The 25,949-nt window shown below is 40.8% G+C and overlaps 1 protein-coding gene across 1 annotated transcript; it reads left to right on the forward strand.

Moving 5' to 3' along the window:
• The first annotated feature begins 604 nt into the window (after nucleotides 1-604).
• On the forward strand, nucleotides 605-25,949 carry HTRA3 (HtrA serine peptidase 3). Its single transcript, XM_066549210.1, has 9 exons — nucleotides 605-1,244; nucleotides 9,412-9,511; nucleotides 11,240-11,462; nucleotides 12,082-12,276; nucleotides 14,800-14,832; nucleotides 15,503-15,617; nucleotides 21,892-21,940; nucleotides 23,604-23,699; nucleotides 24,950-25,949. Exons 1-9 carry the CDS (start codon nucleotides 821-823, stop codon nucleotides 25,113-25,115), a joined length of 1,401 nt encoding a protein of 466 aa, XP_066405307.1. The 5' UTR covers nucleotides 605-820; the 3' UTR covers nucleotides 25,116-25,949.

Raw genomic sequence — 25,949 nt, forward strand, 5'->3', positions numbered from 1 at the left:
TGCAGAATAAGTGGCTGCAAGGACTGTGTTCAGCTACTTGTGTCTCTGCTCCGACACCTGCAAAGAGGGACTTGTGCCCAAGACCGTGTTTAACATTACAGCAGAGACCAAACTAAGCGAGACCAAACATGATTACCCTTCGGTGGCAGTGGCGACAAACGCCCTTATTACTGCTGACATTACAGACAAGCATGAGGGAAGGCAAAGCGGCTGCCGGCTTTCTGCCCCTGCACTCACAGAGATCACAGCCGCTCAGATGTAATAGGTTCGCCTTTGTTTATGCCACGTCGGGCACCCACAGCCTCTGGTGTCCTCACGCCGGGCTCTCCCCGTTCGGGGCGGTGATTTGCCAGCAGGCGGGCGGCTCAGCCCCGCAGCGCCCAGCTGAGGGGAGCAGGCCCTCCCCGCTCCGTCCGTCCCGCCCGGGGTGGAGCCTGGGGAGCTGCCGGTGCTGCGGGAGGCGGCGGGCCCGTCCCTCATATAACCCTGCCGCCGCCTTCCCAGCGCCTGCCGCTCCGCCTGCTCTCGGCGCTCCGTGCCATGGCTCAGCGCCTCAGTCCGGCCAGCTGAGTCCTGGGAGCCGCCGCGTCCTGCGGGGACCGAGCCGGCCGTGACTCCGCGGCCCTGTCTCTGGCCTGCTGCCCTCCGCCGTCCCGCTCGGCCCGCAGAAGCGCTGCCCGGGGCAGACGGCGCTGTGCTGCCCGAGTGTGCATAAAGCCCGCCTTCCCCCTTCCCTCGCCGCGATCGCACCTTCCCGCCTCCTGCCCCAGGGCCGGCCGGGCTCGCAACCCGCGCTCCGCCGCCGCTGTCCCCGCCGAGGATGCGGGTGTCGCTGCTGAGCCCGCTGCTCCTGCTGTCCCTCAGCGCCGGCCCGCACGCCGCGGAGCTCCAGCTCGGCCGCGCCAAGTGCCCGGCCCGCTGCGATGTCTCCACATGCCCCAGCCCCAGCTGCCCCAGCGGGTACGTCCCCGACCGCTGCGGCTGCTGCCTCATCTGCGCCGCGGGCGAGGGGGACTCCTGCGGCCGCAAGGAGGACCCGCCCTGCGGGGACAGCCTCGATTGCCGCTACCCCATGGGCAAGCGCTTCGCCAAGGGCGTCTGCCAGTGCAAGCTCAGCGCCCAGGTGTGCGGCAGCGACGGCCGGACCTACGACAACATCTGCCAGCTGAAGGCGGTGAGCCGCAAGGCGCTGCAGCACGGGCTGCCCGGCATCGCCCAGGTCCAGAAGGGAGCCTGTGAATCGGGTAGGAGCATGGTGGGACCTGCCGCGGGGTGGGAGGTGGGACACCTGGGTAAAGAAAGTCGCGATTTTCAGTGGCTTGGGAAGACTGGGTGGATCTAGGTACTCTAAAAACCTCCAAGGATGTGGAAACTAATGACACCTGTGGTATGTGGAATGGATGCTCAGGTGCTCTCTGACCAGCAGAACTGCTGGATGCTCAGTGTGGGTTTGGGCAGGGCTCCCCCAAACCAGCAGCACGGCTGTGGATGATGCCTTGCAGTGCTCCCGGACAAGAGGCGGGCGAGCTTGCCTGATGGGAGCGAGGTGGGTGGAGGTGGCTCGGCTGCCAGGCCAGGGCCAGGGCAGCGGCAGCAGCTTTTCTGGAGGCAGGGGCAGCGGCAGCAGCTTTTCTGGAGGCAGGGGCAGCGGCAGCAGCTTTTCTGGAGGCAGGGGCAGCGGCAGCAGCTTTTCTGGAGGCAGGGGCAGCGGCAGCAGCTTTTCTGGAGGCAGGGCAGCGGTACCAGCTTTTCTGGAGGCAGGGGCAGCGGCAGCAGCTTTTCTGGAGGCAGGGCAGCGGTACCAGCCTGCTCCCGTCCGGCCGGTGCCACCTGCGCTCGCCGCGCTGGCTGCGGTGCCGGCCGCGCTGTTTGGTGGCCGTGTTGGTGTTGGTGGCATCCCCCCTGCAGGGCACAGCCCGCACAAACAGAGCAGGACCCGGGAACACCTGAGCTCCGGGACCGTCCCTGGGGGATTTTGGGGTGTTAGTCAGATTGACATAACAGGCGAATCAGAAAATGCCTCTAAAAGCCCATCAGGGCAGAAAAGGCGCTGAGTATTAGATCAACCACCTAAAACGTGGTCTTTTGTCTGGTTTGTTTTCTTCACCAAGGGGTTTTGTAGTCTTGTAGAGCCCTTGTAAGGAAAAAAAGTCTTGTAAGGAAAAAAAAAAGCCTGAGAAGTTCCTTTATAGTGTAAAATGTTGATACTCAGGCAATCAAATGATCTTGTGGTTGCAGTAAAGTGTTGAGGCCTCTGCTCAGAGCCTGTGATATGCTATGACACACAACTTCAGGCTTGGTGATTTAACTTTGGAAAGTTTAGTAATCTTTTAAGCTAGTAATTTCCTTTTAATATTAAAATGTGTCTCTTCATGGAAGTGTTAATGCTGGCAGTATCTTTCCACATACTTACTGGTATATTATTTTAAGGCTTTGCTTCTGCTACATTTCCCATAGAGTTCCTGAAAAGAGAAAAGTGCTATGCTTAATGGTGTTTTAAAATATGCTTTAATGTTTCCATTATGTCAGGTAAATCACTAAGCATCCTGTTTATTCATAGCAAACTGGCCAAAATGATTGGCAGGGTTCAGAAGGAATAGGGGTAGTGTTGTAGCCTTTCTGTGAATAGGGGGCCTCTCATATATATTTTGATCTTTGGAAAGGCTAAGCCAGTTCAGAGTGGGAGGATATTCAAATGATGTTCCTGGAGTTCCTTTCAGAGTATCTTGTCAGAGCCAAGAATTGTTTCAGATGCCAGCCTGAAGCTGCAGTGTTCTATCTCTCCAGTGTTTTGTAGTTATAAATTGTTCTTTGCCTGTACCTTTTCACATCAGCAAATGTTAACTTTAGTACTCCTAAAACTTGGTTGAAACTGGTCCATGTGAAATAATCAAAATGTTTAACCAAAATGATTGAACTAGCCTGCATCTGTGAGCTTGCTGTGTGCTTGGCATTGGGTATATGTGACATTTTCTTTAAGGAATCCTCCTGAATCTAATGCTAATAGGCTTAGGAATTTAGGGCTGTGAGGCAGAAGAGATTTTTTTTTTCCAAGCAACTATTTTAGTGTTTACTTTAATTTGGCTTTATTTTTTTTGTCTCAGAAAACATCAGCTTAGATGAAGCATCTGGTTTTCAGTTGAGATTTAATTTTTTTTTTTTTTTTTGTTCAGTTCTACAGCTGCACAAACTGAAGCTCAAAGAAACCGAGTGTCTTGCCCAAGGTCAGGCTGAGTTGGTGGTTGAGCCAGGAATAGAACTCAATTATGGGTTTTTTTGTTTGTTTTGGTTTTTTTTTTAACAATAACTTGCAATGGCTGTAATGAGAGGCTTGGAAGAAAGTTGACAGTTTAAAATTGCTGTCAAATTTCTTTTTCTCCTGTTCTTGCCTGGCCTCAGATGACTCAGAATTTGAAGGGATAAGCTAGTTATGAAGTAAATGCAGTTTTACTTAACCATCCATATATTAAAACAGTCTCAGATAACAGAAGCTTCACATAGTATGACTAAGGCCCTATTTAAAACATGCACAGACCCAGAGTGGCTCCTGAAATGTCTGTTCCTCTCCTTTTTGAGTTGCTTGTGTTGATGCTGAGTTGGATTCTGGCTGTGATAAACCCAGACAGGCTGAGAAACTTGGCTGTGGTTTCCTGGTGACAGCAGTCGGGTGAATAGGGATGCATGAAACCTGGGTAGTAAAGGATGAAGGAAGGAAGGAATGAGGTGGCCAGGGTTACTGAGTGATAATTGAAAAGTTAACAGAATTTAAAATGTTTTTGTCCTTGTTGAAGTCTTGCATTGGGCTGAAAAGCACCATGCCAAATTGCAGTTTCTACACACAGTGGAATAAATGGGGTGTGCACTGCCTGGAGGTCCAGGGGCTCCATTCCTGATGCTCTGCCATGTATCAGTGCCCAGGGGCTTCTCAGAGATACTAATGGGCGCAGTCTGCAGAAATCCTGTGCAAAGTTAAACTCCCTTCTACAAATACTGGGGTTTTTTTTTAACTTTTTTCAACAGCATATATGTTTATATATGGGAATATATTGTGAAGCTATTTTTTTTCTGCCTTCTGTCGCCTACTGTGATAACAACAAGCTGTTACAAGCTAGCATGTAAGTAATGGGAAAAATACTTTTGGAGGACAACCTCTGTAATCAAAGATCTATTCCTACAGAGCCTTGTTTCTCAGGGCAGCAAGTGTAAGTTTTAACAATGCCATGTATCAGTCAACTAAGATTTCAGACATCTCACTCAAAGGATTCACTTGGTCACCTGCCATCTACAGTCAACCTGCTTGTTTCTTGAATGAAGGACTGGTTTTGATCTCAGTATATCTTAGTACAGTTAAATTCCCTGCAAGGTTGTTTTGCAAATAGCTTCTGTGAAGACAGATTTCTATTTTCTTACCTAAGACATGGAAGCAAATTTATTTTTTTTAAATACTGGTGCTCTTTTGTCAATGGAACTAGGAAAATTAAAAGCTTAATTAGAAAACCTTTGAGGCTGGACTTGACACTCACCATTTACTATCCTCTGGACTGTTAACCTGAAGTCACTCTCAAAAAGGGGTCGTGGTGTTGACTCACCCAAGTCAGTCAGATCTTTGCAAGATAGGAGCCTAAAAGTTCATATTCCTAAGAGAGTGTTTAAAACACAATTAATTCATAAGTCATTGCACACAGGTGTTTGGAATGTGCCTGTACATTGAAGATACAGAGGAACAACTGAGTGTATGATATGTGCATTTCTGAGAAGTTGGCCCAGTGAGGGATAGAAGTCTCTTGCTGGTGTTGTTGCCATCAAAGCCTTAAAGCTGCCTGCAGCTGTATTTAGGGGCATGTACTGCAAGGTATTAACTGAGAACACAAACTTTGGTCACATTCCTGTGCTGCTTGTTTTCCTTATGCCTGAGTTGCTTTGAGTTCCTGCAGGTGAGGATGGATAGTGTACAGGATTTGGTATACAATTCAGAGTAGAGCACTTCAATGCTTTGTAAAGGATGGGTAACAGGAAAAGGCTGTTCTTGTTGTATGTCCTCATGAGGGTCACTTGGAAAGGAGGCATACCAAGCATACAAAGTCAGTGTGGTGTCTGTGCTAGAAAGCTTGTGCCACTCTGTCTCTGTCTGGCCCTTGTGATTGCTGCATTGCACAAGAAAGCCACTTTGGTGTTGGTTCACCAAATTGTGCACGGTAGACATCCATTGTATAAACAAGTTGCCTGAACCATAATGTGGCATTAAACTCACCAAGGCTTTATGGTCAGTGCACAGCTATGCAACTTGATCTTAATGCTGAATTCATCAGAAAAGCTGCCCATGAACCTATGTTTCCAGCAGATGTTTCTGTTTTTTAAGCAGAGACATTATAATCTTTTATTTGTCTTTCATTTCTTTCCATGAAAGCGCAGTAGGGACAGTGTTTATCTCTGGTGATCAGATCTGCCAGGTTGCAGTCCTCCCTTAGACATAATAATTTTGCTGAATGCACAGATCTTTTCTGAAGCTGGTTTTAAAAGGGGGATGGGGAAACAACCTTAAAAGAATGAGTTTTCCAGGCTCACAAATTCTTAATGAATATAAAATTGTGGATTTTAATACAATGCATTGTCTTTAAGAAAGCAGTGAATGTGATTTGATTTATTTCTACAGGGACTAAGTTGGCAGATATTCAGAAATGTTCAGTCTTTTGCAAATGTAAATTGGTCTGGTTTTATTGTCTTCAGTGGGATTATAATGATTATTTCTGCTGAATTTTTTTCCAGTTCTCTTCATACTAGGTTAACTCAACAGATTTGTTGGCATTGTTCCTGGTTTACAGCAGTGTTAATGAGATTGGAGTTGGGTCTATTGTCTCTGCAAGAAAGTAAATAAACCACTCTTAAATGGACCCATAGCCTGTAGATAACACCACTATCCAGGAAAAATCTTAAACTGATAATAAGACTACTCCTACCTGAAAGGCACTCAGCTTTAGCCATTTAAATTCAGTGTAGTGGGAGCCCATAAAATTGGAAGCATAAGGTCACATTTTAGAAAATAGGCTGAAAATCTTTAGCTCCATGCACTTACATTGAAATCTGAGTTTTAAGTGTTCTGCAAGGGGAGCTGGAGACCTGAAGATCTAATCACTTAGTTGAAATGATAGACTCAAAGTTCAAGGCTGCTGAAAATCTGGTTGATTTGTGGCTATGGGGCAGATTGGGGAAATCTAGTTTTTTTGACAGAAATGCATAGACAGCTAAAGACTCATACAGCATAGATTTGGTTTTGTTTCAAATACAACCTGGTTGCAGCACCTTTGAAATCTTGGTTATGCAACACATGGCTAATTGGATTAAATTATGGGTTTTTGCCAGGATAAATTAGATTTTGTTAGTGTGAGATGATTTTGAACACTCAGTAATAACATGGAAAATAATGCAGGTTATTGAGAGACCTTCGAAAAACTATGTGGCAAATCTCAGAGGGTCAATGAGTCAAAATCCACAAAAGTTTTGTGGGCTCAGAGCTGTTACATGCTCAGGGCAGCAGAGAGCTGAGGGCTGTGTGGGGCTCTACAAGGCAGCAGAAATATGGAGGGGAGAGATACATATTTAACTTTCTCTCTTAATAAGGACAGTAGCAGCAGCTGGTGTCTACCAACTAGTGCACATTAAAGGATAGATTCTACCTCTAAATTTACAACACTTGTATTCAGGCTGACATTATACAGTATACTCAGTGTTGGATGTTGCTTCCTTCTTCAGTTTCCCAGGCTTCAGTTCTTCCCTTTGAAATATGTTGAGGATTTATGATGAAAACCATCAGTTTAATAATTATGCACTAAAATTCTGTAAATAATAACCAACACTTCAGTTCCCTTAAATAGTGCTGAGTGAATGCAAGTGTGCAGTTACACCTTCCAGGTCTGTAGTTTGAGTTCCTGGCACATCATGTAATGTGTTTAAAGGTTCTCATCACTGCCAGCTTGCAGAAAATTATTCCAGAAAGATCACCTTTTTAAGTCAGTTTTCACTAGTGTTTGATCCCCACCAGAGAAAAAAACAGCTCATCTCTGATCAGCCCAGATCTTCAGACATGCCTTTCATACAAAGCCTGAGTGTCTGTTATTCTTGATCCTCCTTTGTTTCAGATTTCCCTTTAATATTGGTGCAGATTTCAATTTTATTTCAGGTTTGAGCATTCTTGTCTTCTAACCCCAGCAGGGAGGTTCTGGGCTTCTGCTCGGACACAGAAATGTTTTCACTATTGTATGAGAAGAAGGTAAACATTGTTTCAGTTTTAGTCTCCTCTCTGTATTGCTGCATTTTATTTTCCTCACCTTTTTTTCATGTTGTATTCACTACCTCATACAGAGACTTTCTCTTTGCCTCCCCCAAATCCTACCTGGAAAGCCACCCATAATGTTTGCCTGGTGCTAGTCAGGAGTGAGGTTTTTGAACAAGGCTCTTCCTGTGCTTGTGGCCATGTACAGTGCTGTATCCATTTGATTAGGGCAGAACAGTTGAGCACTTAGAAGATGCAAATGAATTTAGTTGCCCTGACTCACCCAGAGCTATGCTGATTTACACCAACTGAAAGGCTGCATTCATCCCCAGTTTTTCCCCAGTTATGTGCAGTTCATCAGCTGCCTTTCACTGATGCTTGGTCATGTCCATTAGGATAAATGTGATGGCAATGTTATATCCTGTCAGTGAGCACTTGCTGTGTAAGCAAGTGTTCAAAGTCATGTCTGTAGACTTCAAAGGATATAATGCATAATCAGGCAAGCTGCTTGGGAACTGAAGGTAAAATAACTCTTTAGTGGCCTTGTAAGCAAAATAAATAAGAGTGTATTGTGCTTACATTTAACTGTCCTCTGTGATTCTTGTTTGCTGTGTCTCTTTTAAACTAAGCACTAAAACAAGACTGTTCAATTGGCTGGAGAGATTCTTCAGTGTGTGTGAGAATGTACATAGAAATAATAGACTGAACCTAGTCCTGCCAAGCTGTTCCTTTTGTTTATTCAGTATCACATAAATCTAACTTGCTAAATATAAGCAGGGTTTCTTTTCATTCAGAACTAAATCCCATGTCCAGTAGCAGGATAAAGAACTTGCAGACTTCTGTGAAGAAATTCCTAGTCTTCTTGGTCTAGTTTTTTCAACTCATTTGCTCACTTTGGTAGATCCCATAGTTAATTTTAAAGCTTCAGGCTGTGAACAGAAAGATTGCTATTTGAGTGTGGGGATACATCCCCTATCATATGCTTTACCTGTGTGATGATGGCTCTGTGTATGAAAGACTGCGGAGAATATAACATTTAGCACAAGCAGTGCTATTCCTCTGGGATGTTGTGGTGCTAGAAGCCAGGATGCTGTGGGCTTTTCCCCCACCTCTTTAAGATCTTAACTTCACACAATTTTGACTCTTAACGAATGCTGTGTATAGTGCTGTTTAATGTAGTACCATACTGGCTTTTGTCAGGCATTTTAGTAGTCTATTGCTAGGCCCAGCTGCATATGACAGCTTAAATGTGAATTTGCAGAAAGTTTTAGGTGCAAAGGTTGTAATTTAAGTCAGGTTTCTAATGTGTCTACTTAAAAAAAAATAGAACTTAATTTGGGAGTCCAAATTCCAACTTTTGCAGCCGTGGTACTCAGCACTTGTCAGACCACATCTGGAATACTGCATCCAGTTTTGGATCTCTCAGTACAAGAAAGGCATTGACAAACTAGAGTTCAGAAGGTCATGAGGATGTTTGGGGGGAGCTGGACATATCTCCTGGGAGGAGAAACTGAGGGTACTGGGCTTGTTCAGTTTTGGGAAGAGAAAGCTTCAAGGGAACCTGAGAGCAGCCTCCCTGTGTGCCGGATTCATACAGAGGTGCATAATGGGAGGATGAGAAACAAGGGGCATGAGTTGGAACATGAGCTCAACAAGTTCAGATGTGATGTAAGAAAAACCTAAACATCATGGGAGAGAGTGAAGCAGTGGGACAAGTTTCCCAGGCAGTTTCTGGAATGTCCATCCTTGGAGTTTTGCAAGTCCCAACTCTGTTTCCCTTTGTAGCTGATGAAGCTTTGAGCAGGAGGTAGAACTAATGACCTCCTAAAGTCCTTTCCTTATGACCCTCTGTGTCTTGGATAATACCAAGTAGTTGTCCTCAGAAAAATGCTCAAGGCAGAGCTTATAGACTTGCAAAGAAAAGAATGTAGAGCTAAGTGATGCTGATGTTTCATTTTCTCAGGATCATGCAGAATGCTAGGTAAATTTTGACCAATCTTAATGACTTTGATTCCTTTTCCAGTACTGTTTGGAAACTGTTCTAGTTGGAGAAACAGACCAAATCAAAGCAGGTTCATCTTGCCTACTTGATAAAAAATGTATTGTCTTATTAACATATCCAATTCTTTCTGCTAGTATAGGTCACCTACAGTCCAGCAGCCCAAGATACAAATTCAACTTCATAGCTGATGTGGTGGAAAAGATTGCACCTGCAGTTGTGCACATTGAACTTTTCCTCAGGTAAACTTTCAATTCTTTGTTTTAGTTACATTGTTTAACAAATATCTACAGTGTACCAACTTTCCTTTTGAATTTGAGGTTCACAAAACATTCTAAAACATTAGAGCAGAGCCATTTCTCCAGAGAACCACCTGTTTGTGTGTATTGTTCCTGTTCAGTAGATCTATTCTAATGGGTTTACAGTACTATACAATATATATAACTGTCTACCCTAAAATAAGTATGTCTCATTTTTGGAGTTCTCTTCCACCTTCACTAAAATGTTTTGCTTGTTGGACTGCATTTGTATCTCAGTTTAAATACATATATATATATATGTATGGATATATATATGTGTGCACACATATATATACGTATAAATATGTGTGTGTGTGCACATATATATTCAGACACTAAGCTGGAAAAAAATGGCTTGTTGTTACTTTTTCAACTTTGAATGAGAGGTGATTTTATTTTGGCAGGAAGAACATTAAAGGGTAGAATGTCTAGGAGATGTAGTCTATCTAAACACAGAAATGATTCCTGATAGGAAAGAAATGAACTAAAGTTTTTGACCAGAACATCACCAATATTCAGGATGCTGAAGCTGGACCTGCTGTGGCAAGATCAGCCCTGAGTGTCAAAGCCACCTCAGAGGTTTAAATGAGTCCTCAGAACAACCTGCTGTCAGAACAAATTACTGCAAATATTGCATGTTCTCCATTATGTGAATACCTTTCCTCCTGGAGTCCTCTCAATTTCCACAGATATAAGAATTTTTTTGAGAATTTTTGTAGGCTTTTTTAATATCCAAAATCAAGATAATCAAGTATATCAAGGGACATAGTTTTATGCACATGGTGATTGGTCCTTTGAGAGGATGTTACAGCTGAAGATGCTTTAGATCTTTTCATATGTCGTCAAGATTGTTTGTTCTTTTCCTAGCAGCTTGCTGAGTGCTAATATTGATACTACTTTTTCATGGGATTTGCTGCAATTATTTACTGCTAAATAGTCCAGAACTTTCAAATAATATCCTGACCAGGACCATGTATTGGAAGAAAGACTTTGTGGGCCTTTTCTTGTCTTCTGCTGTGCAGACACTTTATGTTCCCCTAACATAAGGTCATTACAGCAGTTGTTCACAGAGAAAATCTGTAACGCCTTGAACAGTTTGCAAAATCTTTTACCTGTCTGTTTTGCAGCACATGTTGTTTCCCACCAAGTTTTACCCATTGGTAGTGTTTTCCATTTTTTCTTTCACATTCCTAGTCATTTTGGTTTCCAAACATGCTTTTTCCAGTCTGCACTTGGGCTTCATGATCTCCTTAGACCTTGTCTCTTCCTTTATGCTTCTGTCCAGCTGCAAGGTTCCTTCTTCCCCTTCTCCCATTAGATGATCAGTTAATTTCTTAGCTTTATTATTTCCCTCTTTCAGTATGTAATCAATAACCAGTGGGATCAGATAGGCTGCTTCTCCTTCCTTTTTTGTCACCTACACTCTGTGCAAGGAAGATTATGAAGACAAAATTGCAAAACAAAGGAAAAAGATCCTGCTGATTGTCTGTAAACCTCAGTTCCTGTCTCCCTGACTGACTAAAGCCAGTCACAATTTTTAGGAAGGGATCCTTTCTTTGTAATTTTTTAAAAAGTTTGATTCTCAGGGTGAAAGGTGGTAAGTGATGTCTAATATAATCTTTTCTTAAGTTTGTTTTGCTTATGACACAAAATTGCTTGCTTTTTGTGCAGGCACCCTCTCTTTGGTCGAAATGTCCCCCTTTCCAGTGGATCTGGGTTTATTATGTCTGATTCTGGTTTAATTGTGACCAATGCCCATGTGGTGTCAAGCACAAATGCAATATCAGGGAGACAACAACTGAAGGTACAGCTCCAGAATGGAGATACCTATGAAGCAACAATCAAAGACATTGACAAGAAATCTGACATTGCAACAATAAAGATTCACCCTAAGGTGAGTGACATAAACAGGAGAATGCCTTCATTTGGGCAATTTCAGTTTCACTTAGTACAAAGTGATTGACTAGAATATATGTTTAAGGATTCCTTAGATCTGTGGAAAGCAATGTACTGAAATACAGGCCTGGAAATTTTTCCTATTTTGGAATTAAATTACTTTGTCTTCTGTGCTAGGAACTGTAAAAAGCTAAGAAAAAAAAAAAAGTCACTCATTTAATATGTGGCAAAATCGTGCTATATTTACCTAAATACCCAGGCTAATCTTTCTAAGCTTTGTGGCATTATGCATGGACTGCAAGGTGGGCATAATGCAGAGAGAGTGGTAGTCAACAATTGGTTTTTGTGCTGTTTCTAGGAGGAGGCAACAATCTGCTGGAAAACAGGGAAATTTTGATGCCCTTCTTTTCTTGGTGAAATTGCAAGGAACTACAGATAGCTGTTTGTTTTTGAAGATGGTTTAAAACAGCATAAGTTTTGGGTGTAGGATAGTGAGTGGCTCTTTCATTAATGTAATGGAAAGTGTTCCTAACTTTTTGCTGGTTTTTGATCTTTGCAATCAGATTATTTTCAAGTATGAACTAATGCTTATTTCTTTCTCTCTCTGTTTGATTAAGAAAAAACTACCAGTATTGTTACTGGGACACTCAGCTGATCTGAGGCCAGGAGAATTTGTGGTGGCAATTGGGAGCCCCTTTGCCTTACAGAACACTGTGACCACAGGTATTGTCAGCACGGCTCAGCGAGACGGCAAAGAGCTGGGCCTGCGGGACTCAGACATGGATTACATCCAGACAGATGCCATCATTAATGTAAGCTCCACTTCACAGGCTGTCCCCACTGTGCAGCATGGAAGGGCCTGCTCTGAGACATGAATCCAGCAGCTTTGTTTAACATCAGTGAAACTCTTCTTTTTTGAAACTCTATGCAGTGTCTGTAAGATGTGTTCAGGCAGCGTTGTGAAGGGAATGATAAATAAAAGTTCTCCCACTGAGGTTGTCTGTGAGGATGCTGCATAGGTCAGATGCTTTGAATTCTGTAAATCTCATGCAGCAACATGGTTGTATCAACCAGCAGTAAATTAAAACATTTCTCTCTCTGCCTGCTGAGTTGCTCTGGTCAAGGAAGCTGTAAAGCCAAAATTTTTCATCTCCATCCTTTAGAAGCAGATGGAGTAGTCAAATTGAGAGTATGTGCTTCAGTGTAGTGACAGGACACCCAGGTAAGAACATAAGGAGAGGGCTGGGGATATTTGTTGCTGTGCTTATTTTCCCTTTGCACATCACATAATCAAAACAAGAGTCAAGGTGGAAAATATAAAAGTTTGAGGTAAGGTTTGGAGCTAAGCATTGCATGTATATAGAAATACATTAAATAATGTTCCTTCAGAGCATCTTGGAGTGATCCAAAGAGCTTAAGTGAAGTGCTTGGGTGTATGTTTAGTTTGTACTGCTTCTAAAATGAGCACTGCACACATATCTGAGGTAGAAAATGGCCTGAAATTTTATACTTTAAATCTGTTACACATTGAAAGGAAAATATTTCAGGATTTGTTTGTTGGACTTGAATGTCAAATTTGTCATAACAAGCAATAATAATGTTTTACACACAGAGTGCTTCACAAATTGTTATTGTCACAGACTTGTTGAAAGAAATTGTGTAGGGAGGAAAAAAGAGGAGAATTATTTTTTGTGCTAAGATATGACATAAAAGTGAGGTTTTTCAAAAAGCTTTTGTGCAACCCAGGAGCTGAACCTCTCTAGACATTTAATTGGAAACTTAGGCAAGATGGGTTACTTGGGAGCACACACTGAATTGGTGGGGGAGACAGAATTGGAACATGGGATTCTTGACTTCTTGCCTATACACATTTTTCAAGCTCAGACTCCTTCCTTGTGTATGTACTTAGACATTTGCTGCCTTCCAAAGCTAATGAGCAGGTTTAATAAGGATAGCAGAGTGTGTTAGATAATGCTGGACCAAAGAATGATAGCAGATGAGGTGAGGAAAATGACACTAAGTTTGAATTGCTTTGCCATCTGGGACTGCAAAACATGAAGATGGTCCCTGGCATAAGGATGCTTTGTGCTTAGCTAATGCACTCATTTTCTCCTGAGAATGGGAGGAGTTTGAGAGTTGGTCTGTTCAGAGCATTCCTGTGGCTCAGCCAAGACTTTCCTGCAGGAATGTGCATGCAGCTGCCTTTTGAGGAATGCTGGGACAGCAGTAACATAGGGCAGGAGAAAACAGGGCCATGAGGTTCTGAATGGAGCTGTATTGCATGTGCTGAAGGTCTTTCACATCCTTCAAGCAGAAGACAAGTGAATGAAAGACCATGTGCTGAGCAAGGCTGAAAAATCATTATTTTGGTTTCTTTGTGCCAGTCAGACATAAAAATCACATGTGCAACCTCTGGTCACTGGAGAGATACAATATAAGGAATTTATCTAATTGTTTAATTTGAGCTTTGAAGCTGTTTGATAAATTTTAATGTCTGTTTTATTCTCCTATGAATCTATAAAGTTTGCCCAGTGCTATCTAAGTGTAAATAGTTTGTGTCTTGCTTCTCTGTCATACATCACTTAGCTTTTGTTTCTTTTGAGTCGTAAGTTGCTGCTCTTGGCTGTTTTGCAAACCTACTCTAAAACTCTGGCCTCACTCAAAAACAAATTGTTGAGCCAGCTTGAAGATGGACAAGCAACTTCCCCAACTCTCATTTCCTGTGGTCCTGTTGCTTATTTCCTTTAAGGGCCATTAGGTATTAGGTAATTTTGGGCTGTTCAGAGTTGCTCTATGCCTTCCCTAGAGAGGCATATGTGTCTGTGGTTACTAAATCAATCCTTATGTAGTAGCTACCTCATAGCAATATGCTGTGATTAAATATGTAAACCACTGTATTCTGCTCCAGTGGAGAATGAGAGACTGACAGTGTTACAAACCAAAGTGATGAGTGAAACAAAAATTGTAGAAGCACTTCACTGAAGTATAACTATAAATAACAATAAATTACTTCAAAACATTGTTCTGACAGGCTTTAGGAGAATCAAAATACTAGTTTTAGCTATTCAATGTCATAAACTCAGGGTCTGTCTATCTGGAGTGGCCCCTAACTTAATTTCTGTTTCTGAAAAAACCAAACAACTATAATCATGGGAGGGGTGTAGGGGTAGGATAAGAGCTACTTGTGATCTTCTGTGATTGATAGTGTCTGTCAGTGCTGCCTAAGAAATTACCTCTTCTCTTTCATTTACCTAAAAAACAGTACTGTTTGTAATGAGAATTGCATTTCCAACAGTGAAGTATTAATTTATTGTTCCCTTATGTCATTTTTACAGTATGGCAACTCTGGAGGACCTCTAGTTAATCTGGTAAGTCCATGTGACTTGGTTTGGTTGGTTGGTTTTGTTTCAAGAGCTAGTTTCAAGTGGGAGATTGTTCTTTTGGGAAGATTCATGGGTCATTCCAGCTTCCATTCATTTAGCTAATGGTAGGCAGATAGCCTGTAGCTAATGAAGAATATGCAAATTAGGTTTCAGTTCACACACCACAGGAGAACATTTCCCCATTGAGCACAGAAAAATTTACATAGCAGGTGAGGAATATTGGATCTGGAGGGAGCAGTTACACTTGTTAGTTCACGCTGTGAAATCTGGGATGCACAACAGACATGGAACCTGGCTACCCCACACAACTCTTTCAAAGGAGATTGCTTCCAATCAGCACTGGTTTTGCAGGGCAGTGACTTGTGGCCGTAGTGGTAGTAGTGACTTCCCTGCCCACTTGGCAGAGGGAATGTCTTGCTGAGTGTTGGGATGGACCTTGGATGAACACACTGTACTGTAATCTCTCTGGCCATCACAGTTAAATGCGAAATGGATCGTGAATCAAAGCCCAGATCCTCCCTTATAAGTAGTGTTTATTTCTTGAGTGATTACAACACTCTAGAATTTCTTACACCAGCTTTTAACATGAAATACTAGGCAGGGAGATGAATCCTGTACTTAGGAACAAATTTAATTGGGTGTTGTCTCTCAACAGGATGGTGAAGTGATTGGGATTAACACCTTGAAGGTCACAGCTGGAATTTCTTTTGCAATTCCTTCAGATCGTATCACTCAGTTTCTCACAGAGTCACATGACAAACAAAGTAAAGGTAAGGTCTGCAAGAAAAGTGACATCTTTCAGTTATTATCCTGATCCAGGTGAAGTGCTAAAAGACATGCGTGTGGGATCCTATTACTGAAAGGAGCAGCATCCTTCTCCATTATAGAGCATCACAGACTGGGAAATAGAAAACAATTTCACAGAAGTAGGAGAGACTTCTTATTACTCACACCCCCAAAGAGCAGACAGTGTGTGTATAAATATGGGAAATAGGGCCTCTGAGAATAGTGAGGACACAGATGAATCATCACTGTCTCAACTGATCTTGAGAACAGATGATCACTTGTTTAAGGAGTTTTATTATCCTCTTTTCATTTATTGTCCAAGCAAAAAGATTAAGGTATACTGTAGAAAATAAGTTAAAAACCTTTTAAAGCATCTGTCCACAGGTGGGATGTAGTCCATAGAACCTGACCTATGTTTTAGCATGGTCATGTATGTCAGTGCTATATAATCACATATTGTGACAGACTCTCAGGCCCTGGTGGAAGAAGGGCTGTTACTAATTTGTGAAGAAATACGTGGGAAGATGGAAGAGAGGCAGAAAGAAAGGCCTCTGCACTGGACAGCATATAAATCTAAATATATTGGCAATGACAACTGCAGTACTTTAGACTTTTTTTACATGCCTGCACCATATCTGTCACCCTGCTCTAGATGTCATACTATAGGCTGCACAGCCAAATCTGATCTAGTAATGCTGCATCCAGGCCAAACCTTCCTTTCTCTTTCACTTGCCAATTTATCTGTCCACACCCTACTACTAATCTTTTATCACGAGTGTTGGCTGCTGCTGCTTCTTCCCTTGCATCTTTGTTATTAATCTTGTCTTCTCCTGAGTTCATCCAGTTCTGATGCCAGGGTTGTTTCCCTACTGTCTTCTCAGATACTGTTATTTTGGAAACTTCCTTAGTCAGTGGTTTTAAAGTGATGCATCTGCTTGTATGAGAGCATCACAAACTTGATGGGTCCCCTCATCTGTGCTCTGTTGGATTCCACAAACCATATTGTTTTCACTGTTGATTTGAGAGAAGGGGGACAAGTAGTTGAAAAAAGGTTGTTAATTATATGCTGAGAAATGCATTTCAAAGTAGCTGACATAATTTTGTTTCAGTCAACATGTCAAAAAAACTTATGTATTCACCCTGGTTACTAACTTATTGTTAGTTTCTAAAACAAACAGGTGTCTCATTAGTGATGTTACTCTTCAGAACCAAACTGCTTGTCCCAGTCCAGGGAGGAGCAGTGACTCAGCCTGCAGGCCTTGCCTAGAGGCATGAACTCAGGCTTTGTGCAGAACTCACCATCTCCTGGTAACTGGGGCTGGAAAGTCAGTGAAGGTCAGGGGTGTCACCGCTGAAATCAGTCACCTTGCTCCTTCAGGCACCTTTACCTCCACAGAATGATGAGCCAAGCTAAGGGCCCAGAGACAGCTTTGCCCCTGGTAGAACCCTGTTCTTCCAGGGCAAAAACTGTGAAAGATTCAAGTTTATACTGGGATTGTAACATACAGATTTTTATTTTTAATCATATCACATAATTCCCTAATCAAAAGGATTTACACTTTCTCTTAGTGTCAGTGGGACTGTCACTGCTCCAAAAATCCTGGGGCACAGGAAATTTTATTAATTATTTTTCAAATTTTTTTTGCTTTTGCTTCTCTGAAGTGCATCTTAAAATTTTGCTATAGCAGAACAGTCATTTACTGCCCTTAATGCATAGAGAAAGTTTCTAGGAGATATTTTCACCACATATTTGGGACTTAGTTTTCATTTCTTAGGCCCTTAGTAATAGTTCTCTGGTTTATTGTATAGTTGCTATTTTTTGGCATAATGAATTATGTAAGCAGAATTTTAGGGATGTTTCTATCACGTTTTCTTCCAGTTATATTTCAGTAGTTTCAGTGGGATCCTCCCTTATGGTACAATTAGGTCATAGAAAGACATTTATGGGTATTACCATTTTGCTCTTAATATCATATTGCCTGAAGATGGTAACATTCCCTTAGGATACCACTCTTTCCAGATTTATTGACATAGTAGATACTCAATTGTTTAATAAGCTGGACATTAGTCTTTCAAATCTCAGTTGATCAGATAACTGTTTTATATAGAAGGCATATATTTTTTTAAATCTCATCTATTATATATATAGCTTCAAATATCTGATCTGTTGAAGAACAGGAGTGGAGAGTGGGGGAAAAGTAGAGGATGTAATTTGAATGAGGAATTTGCACTGGTTATATTTTCTGTCCATTCTATATTACCTAATGCATTGTTAATATATTATAGCAACTAATGTATTTTTGTCACAGCCTTCACAGAGATGTTTGTCTGTTGAATGGTCTGAAAGTCTTTGCTAATTTTGGGGTTACCAGTAATAAGGTTAATGTCCTTTTATAGTTAGGAAGTCTTAAATTGCTACATAAAGTTAAGTGTCTCCATCTGTATCTCTTTTAATCAGCTGTGTATTCTGTGTTTATGTCTGGAAGTTAACTACATACTTAAGCATCGATTGATTGATTTTATTTTTAAATTTTTTTTAGGAATTTCTCCATTTTGGTCTTGTCTCTATCTACTCCTAGTTTAGACTTGAGCAGAACAGTAAAACTAGGAAGTCTTTTAGATGCTTTATGGTAGAAGTCAGTAAGTCAGCAATTTGAAAAAAATAATAAAGAGAAAATCCATCCTAAAAGGTCATCTTAGCCTCTAAAAGTGTCAGCAGAAAAGTGAATAATCCTTGTTTCAGATGGGCAAGGGGAAATGGGGGAATTCTGCATTGGCCACACCAAACAACTCATTTACATGAATCCTCATTTTACATCCCCAGGGCCTTGCATTAGTTGTGTTGAATCCATATTCTTACCTTTGTATTTGAATGATTATTACCCATAATAATTACCACAAATCATGAGGGTTGCTTAGGAGCCTTACTGAGCACAGATTCAGACCAATGATTAAATTCAGCTATGTAGTTTATATGAAAGGGACTCTACACAGTCCAGTATTACAGGCTTGAGCTGTTTTCATGTTTTCTATTTCGCATTAGAATCTTTCTTAAATGCTTTCAGGGCTGTTCATGTAGTCTGCAAGATGAGCTAGGTGCAAAAGGATTTAGCAGAAAAGTAGCTTTGCCTGGCACTTGAATAAGAAGTGCAGGATCTGTTTCTTCACTTGGAAGTCTGGTGATATCCTGGCCCCACTGAAATCAGCTGCATTGGGTATAATTTTGCACCACAGTTACTCAAGCCCATAGAAGTTTGAGTACATGCCCCCTTAATTTGGATTTATCAGTTCTTTTTGCTACCGTTTATAAGTCATAAACATTTCTGCCTTTGGTTAGTGTTTATCTGTCTGGCTTTTATCTCTATTATTGCAAGCATCAATAAATAAAGTTTAACAGTAAGGCAAGTGCTTTCCTTACTGTGAAACAGAAATTTCTGGGAATACTGAACTTCTAGATACTTGGGGTCAGCTGCTTGTGACTTTCTATTATTACTAAGCAGATTTAAGTTTAGTCTTGTGGTTGAGGTTGGTTTGCTTGGCTTTGTACCCCTGGAATCAGTGTTTAATCTGGCCTGGTGTTTACAAAAATGAGATTTGAGTCTTTCTCTTCTGTGCTGTGCTCCAGCTTTAGGCCACAACGGTTTCACGTTTGCTAAACCTGATTCTTCTAACATATGTTAACTACTGGAGGGACTGCACCCTTGTGATGTGCTCCTTAGATTTATGACATCACTTTATTCCAGTTCTCCTAATTATTTTTTCTTTTCTTTCATTATTGCACAAATTGCCAGAATGACAGGTTTTGAGACTTTCTATTCACAGAGCAGATGTAATATGACAGTGGTAGTTCCAGGTGCCACACACTGCTCTGCCAATGTGACTTAGCCCCAACATCACCATGCCTACACTTTGGGAATGATAAAACACTACTACTGGTTGTCTGTGCCTGTTCAGTTTCTGCTGATACTTCAAATAAGATGGACAGTTAAATTCCCATTAATCATTGTTGAAAACTGTGGCTTTTGTTGAAGGTGTTTAACTTGGGTTAAATTCAGTGGAATGGACTTTTATGAAACAAAAGGACTGAATTTTTAACTTGTATTCTGACACACAAGATGTCTGGAGAGGGGAAAGAGAGGAGTGTATACTCTGCTGCTAAAGTAACCTGTGGCTCATAGTTTTTAGTTTTACTTTATGAAATAGCCTGCTACTCCTGTAGTATGAATTGCTGTTTGCAGTATGACAAACCTACTTCAGAGAGAGAGCTGAAGGCCTTTTTGAATTTCAGTGCATGAACAGAAGTGAAGTAATACTTTGACCAGCCCAAAGTTGAAGGTAGAATTAGAATTTTGGTTAGGAGTAAGTCTGTAGTTGCAAGACTTATATTTTCCCTAAAGCTTTATGTTTACATATATCTTTAGCCACTGGAGAAATAATTCCTTTTATCACTAGTGTCATTTCTCCTGTGGTTTTTCATTCTTGCAGTTCTGCTTCTTCCAAGTCAATTTCTTTTGTCTCTTCTTTCATTTTCATTTTTCATCATGTAAACATTCTTAACTCAGGCTCCAGAGTATCTTCATGTTTCTGCAAATTTCTGCCTCACAGGCAATGACCAGCATCAAATTGTTTAATGCAAAGGGAGAACTCTCATCACAGATGCTGTCACTGCTCTTATGAAGGGAATTTCATTATTTAACTGCCAACATTGCATGGACAAGGGGATTGTTTTTAGGGGGGAGAATTATCATGTCTGAATATTTTTAAAAAGTGAAAAATTACATTTCTGCCATGGGGACTGGAGGAGCACTGTGAGCTAGTTCATGGTCATACCCAAAGCTCTTCAGACTTCAAATTTGAGCAATTGAACTTCTTGACACTCTTACAATAGCTGATTTTGATCTTGCTAGTTTTCTTTTAAAATAGAGGAGAGCCAAGCATTTCAGGGCAAAGTAGGGATGACAGTTTCAGTCAACATTTTCAGTGACTCCAGTGGGAATATTTGGCATGTGTAATATTCAGAACTAAGTTCTCTACATGGGAGTATTTTTCTTGGAAAGAATAAGAGTTAGAGAAGAGTGTGTAGATCTCCTTTTTCCTCATTTGAGAACCTGGAGAAACTCAAAGATCCTGTGAAGTTGTTGTGCTGGCACAAGTAAGGGGAAATATTGTTTCATGGCGGATGTAACTGAGTACTGCAGAGCACTCACTGCAGGAAGTCATCAAACTGCATTTTTTTCATAAGCCAGCTGTGCAATATCTTGGCTTAGTAAAAGCCAACTTCAGAAATATGGTGTTCTTCCTACAGGAGTGATTTCTCACCATTTGAAATTCCACAGAGTCCTGGCAAATCATAGAATTATAGAATAGTTTCTATCGGAAGGGACCTTTAAAGTTCATCTAGTCCAACCCCTCTGCAGTGATCAGGGACACCTTTCATTGCATCCAACCTGACCTTGAGTGTTGGCAGCTGAGGCATCTACCACTTCTCTGGGCAGCATTTTCCAATGTGCTACAACCCTCATAATAAAAAATTCTTCCTGATGCCTACTGGCAATCTACCCCCTTTTAGTTTGAAGCCATTACCTTTTGTCCTGTCTTATAAGCCCTCTTTAAATACTGAAAGACCTCATTAAGGTGTCCCTGGAACCTTCTCTTCTCTAGGATGAGCAACCCCAACTCTGTCAGCCCATCTTCATAGCAGAGGTGCTCCACCCTCTGAGTATTTTTGTGATCATTTTGGCAAAGGTCTACATGTTTTGGGATTTTTTTAAACTTGCTTTTTATTCTTTGGGGTAGAAATAACAAGACATTTGCATTATAATCAGTGTGAATCTTTTGATTGCCCCTTCTCTGAAAAGTGGAAATTTAGATGTTTAGATTCCATTTCTACATTTTAATGAGAACATCATGTGATGAAATTGTATTGATCAGTTTCAGATTAAATGGTAGCTGGTTATGAAATTTTCTATTTACTGAATTCATGTGATACTAAATCACAGTAGTTTCCTGGAGGAAAAGCTCTTAGAGAGTGCAAATGAGCTTACTCTCTTACCCCCTAGTTGCAGGGAGAGGAATTGTAATTCTGTACACCGAAGCTAATAAAAAACCCCTACTTTAGTACAGATGTGTGTGATTTTGTTTAGTTTTGTTAAAATCTGATACATTCCATTTTAATTTTCAGGTATTTTGGGTCATCAGAGAAGTTGTTTTTGTCAGTGTTTACCTAAATTTCTTAAATATACTCTGTGTTCCTTTCAGATGGGAAGAAACGTTTCATTGGCATCAGAATGCTGACAATAACACCTGCGTAAGTATCCTAGCGAGGTCGTGGTATGTTCATGCACACAAGATGTGGTCAGCAGTGCTTCAGAAATTCATTCATCTTTCTCTACAAATCTTCAGAGATCCAAAAGTGGACATTGGCTTCTAGGAAATGTGCAGGCGTTTAAATGATATAGGTGAAATCTATGTTCTGAGACCTGGAAATTGTCTAAATACTGATTTTAGTTCTTGACAAGGACATCTGGCGTTACACCAAGTTTTAGGTGGCATTTTAAAAAAATGGTGCTTTCAGGTGACTGAGTGCCAATGGCAGACCAGCTGATGGAGGGTTTGGTGGTGTTTTATCAGTGCCATTGGAGGCTATATGGTGTGAGGTTTGGTGCCTAGCCATTAACTAGAAAGAGCTGCTAAAGTGCCAGACTAAAGCTTTGTGCCTCTGTGTTAACTAAGCCAGAAATGGACACCCTCCTCTGGCTTTTTACTGCCTTTTCCCTCTTACATTGCTTTGTGTCTTGCTGTTACCAAGATATATTGGTATATATTCTTGGATAATAAATGAGTGCTCTTGTGCTGGTGTTCTTCCCCAGCAGTAGGCATGTTTCCAATGTGGCAGTAGACTGCAAAATTAAACAAGACAATTTCCAGCTGGGGTTGTAGTAAAGCCATCTTTTTTTCTTGAGTTACTCTCCTGCAGTCCTCCCTGAAGGGTCAGATCCTCAGCTGGAATGAGTCAGTGTAATGGCATTAACATGACTGATGCAGAGACACTCAGGATGTTTCTCTGCATAATTGTGAACATGATGTGAGATTTTACTGCTTTTGGAACATCTAAGGAAGCCATGTAAGATGTCTACAGGCCTATTTTCAGAAAAAGACCACTTCCCTTGTTGTGTTTGCTTTAGTTATTCAATTGTTAGCTTCCTCAGTACTAAATCAAATAAAGAGAAGCTATGTAGCCATTTTGGCTTGTTTTCCTTCTGTGGGACCCCAGTTTTTCATGGCAGACAGCCCAGTGATCCATCCTTGGTTTAAAATCTTTCCAGAAATGGGTTTTAACCCACATTGTACACATTGACCTGAAATGATGTCACCATCTCTGAAATGAGGGGATGTTTGTAGAGGCTCTATTTTGCAGGGAGTTCCTGTCTTCGTTCTTTAAAAAGTGATGTACAAATTGCCGATGACAGCTTGAGGAAACTGAAGTTTCCAGCTCTGATCTGTCTTCTCTCTGGAGTTATCAAAAACTCTATTGTTCTAGATAAATACAAATTAAGAATCACTCGCAAAATAAAAGAAACTAAAAAAGTTAGCAAATTTCTGCCCTGTCACCAGCACTAAGTGTTTGGGCAGAAAAACCTTTTGTCCCTGGGAGTGCTTCTGTTCTTGTGCCCATGAACAAGGCCCTCTGTGCTACTGCTGCAAAGAGCCAAGTCAGATTCTTGGAGGAGATTTGCAAGACCATTAAGTTTAGCATGTTTTGCACAGGTAAGAAGTTTTACCTCTCTTAAAATCTATATAATTTGTTTTAATCTAAGTCCAAATCCCCTATATTTTTATCACAAAACAACAGGCAAAACAATTAATTGTTAAGTCTTTTACTTTTTGTCACAAAAAGTCTTAATAAATAAAAAATATTTATATGCTTTTGTAGTGCAATCAAATTCTGTATAACTTTGTTCTTCTTTCAGCTTGGTGGAGGAACTGAAGCACAGTAATGCTGATTTTCCTGATGTCAGAAGTGGAATTTACGTACACGAAGTTGTTCCAAACTCACCTTCTCATAGGTAGGTAGAACACAGTATTTTCTTCACCACAAATAAACCTCCAAAGGGATACTGGAAGGTAATATTTCTTTTTATATTCAAGTATTTCCTCTTCCAGGCTTGATCTGTATTTAAACAATTAAAAATTGTGCCTTTAGGTTTAAAATATTTGTGCTAAGATTCTGCTTGCCTCTACAAAAACTAAGCATTTCAGAACTATTTAAATAATGGAATTGTTTAGGTTGGAAATGACCCTTAAGATCATAAAGTCAAACCACGAACCCAGAACTGCCAAGGCCACCGGTGAACTGTCTCTAAGTGCCACTTCTTCCCATCTTTTAAATTCCTCCAGGGATGGTGACACCACCACTTTGCTGGGTGACCTCTTGCAGTGTTTGAAAACCCTTTCTGTGAAGGAATTTTTCCTATTTTCCAATTTAAACTTCCCTTTGAACAACTTAAGGCCATTTCTTCTTGTCCTGTCACTTGGGAAAAGAGACTGCCACCCACCTCACTACAACCTTTGTTGACATTATGAAACACTAACAGTGTGCAAATAAAAAGAACATCCCAAATTCAATGAACTAGTTTGAGGAGTTTTGTGGAGTATGTTGAATATTAATAAACAGAAACTTGGATTAAGTTTAAGCAGGAAAAGCAGGAAACAGAATAATGTTCACATAAGGCACTGTCAGAGCTGTTATCTGAGACAGTGCTTAATCTTAAAGGAAGAGGCTGTTTGACAGAACAGTTGCAAAATAAATAAAATGTTTCTAAAAATGATTTTAGGAAGATCAAAACCAAAAGTAATAAAAGCAGCTATTCAGGATTATATTTGAGCAGCAGGAGAGAAATAATTTCCCAGTGCTTTTGCTGGTCTAGTTGTCTTGAAATTTTGAGGTTTTAATTTTCAATTCTTGAAATACATATTGGTGGCAGAAAAGCACGGTCTTGCAAATGGACTGAGTAAAGTGAATCAGTAATAGATAAAAGCCTTTTTTCTCTTTCTCATTTGCTGTAGTTTTGTAGAAGACATGAGAAAATTGTTTTTGTTGTTAAGGAAAAAAATCCTCAGTGAAATAACCTGAGCCTTATTTTGCATTTAGCAAGTGCCACCGGTTATTATTTCACAGTCAGGAGGCTGGAATTTCCCTTCAGTGGAGACTAAAACAAATCAAAATTTATTACATTCGCAAAAGAGATGGTGAATAGCCTTTGTACTCTTCCTCTGCATCGAATGCATCCTTAGTGCCTTGTTCTTGCCTTTGCAGAGGAGGGATCCAGGATGGAGATATTATTGTGAAAGTCAATGGGCGTCCTTTGGTGACTTCCAGTGACCTGCAGGAGGCTGTGATGAATGAATCACCTCTACTACTTGAAGTTCGAAGAGGAAATGATGACTTGCTATTTAACATTGAGCCTGAAGTTGTCATGTAAATAGAATTGAGGGAGCTCTCACCATAAGTAAACTCACTTATTCTGGAACACTAGATACCTCCTTTACAGCTACAGTAATTATACTTCCTGTTGACTAATGACAAGGTGGACTAACTTAATTGCCTGAGCCATTTCTGTACATAGTAGCTAGAATGACTTCAAAGATGCCATTTATAGAAGATTTAAATTTCAAAGAAACTTAAGTACTGTGTTCTGGGGAGGAGGAGAAACTGATTTTGGGTAGCTTGTAGAAATGAGTCCCAGTTCCTGTGGCTGCAGATGCAGAGCAGATTCAACTCTGCCTATGGAAAGATCCAAATACTACTGGAAGTGAGGAAGTATATAAAGAGGGAATTATTCTTAAACTACAATCATGGCTGCAGCAGAACCCAAGTTATTGCAATGCAAAATTGAGCTTTTTTTTTCCTTTTATGTAACTTTTCAATGTGAACCTATTATTGGCAAAGCTTGTTCTTAGTGCTTCTGTGCTCCATGTCAATGCAGGTAGATGAAATCTGTAAATATTGAAAGGAACAAAAATGGTGTCAGGCTATAGAGTGTTACACCTAGGTCATGCGATTTTTGGAATATAGTAAATGATTCTTATAGAATTAATGCCTTATATATAAATCAAAACGATGTGCTGAACAAAGTTAAGTTTGAAAAAGTGCACAATTTTTTAAGAATTTGATACAAACCTGTTTTGCATTTTTACCGGTGAGCTTTGCTGTAAAATTGTTACACTACTTTTGGCTTTGACTGTGTATGTTTCTACTGTAAGGAGATTAAAGTTTACACAAATAATCTGTGGATGTAAACCTCTTTTTAAACAAA

Source organism: Molothrus aeneus, chromosome 4 (genome assembly GCF_037042795.1).
Source record: "Molothrus aeneus isolate 106 chromosome 4, BPBGC_Maene_1.0, whole genome shotgun sequence".
Lineage (NCBI taxonomy): Eukaryota > Metazoa > Chordata > Aves > Passeriformes > Icteridae > Molothrus > Molothrus aeneus.

Bases quoted from the DNA above. Each gene is read 5' to 3' on its own strand.
- HTRA3 (XM_066549210.1), top strand. From the start codon at position 821: ATGCGGGTGTCGCTGCTGAGCCCGCTGCTCCTGCTGTCCCTCAGCGCC. The intron at 9,512-11,239 runs GTAAACTTTCAA...CTTTTTGTGCAG, and splicing joins CACATTGAACTTTTCCTCAG to GCACCCTCTCTTTGGTCGAA. The intron at 21,941-23,603 runs GTAAGTATCCTA...TTCTTCTTTCAG, and splicing joins ATGCTGACAATAACACCTGC to CTTGGTGGAGGAACTGAAGC.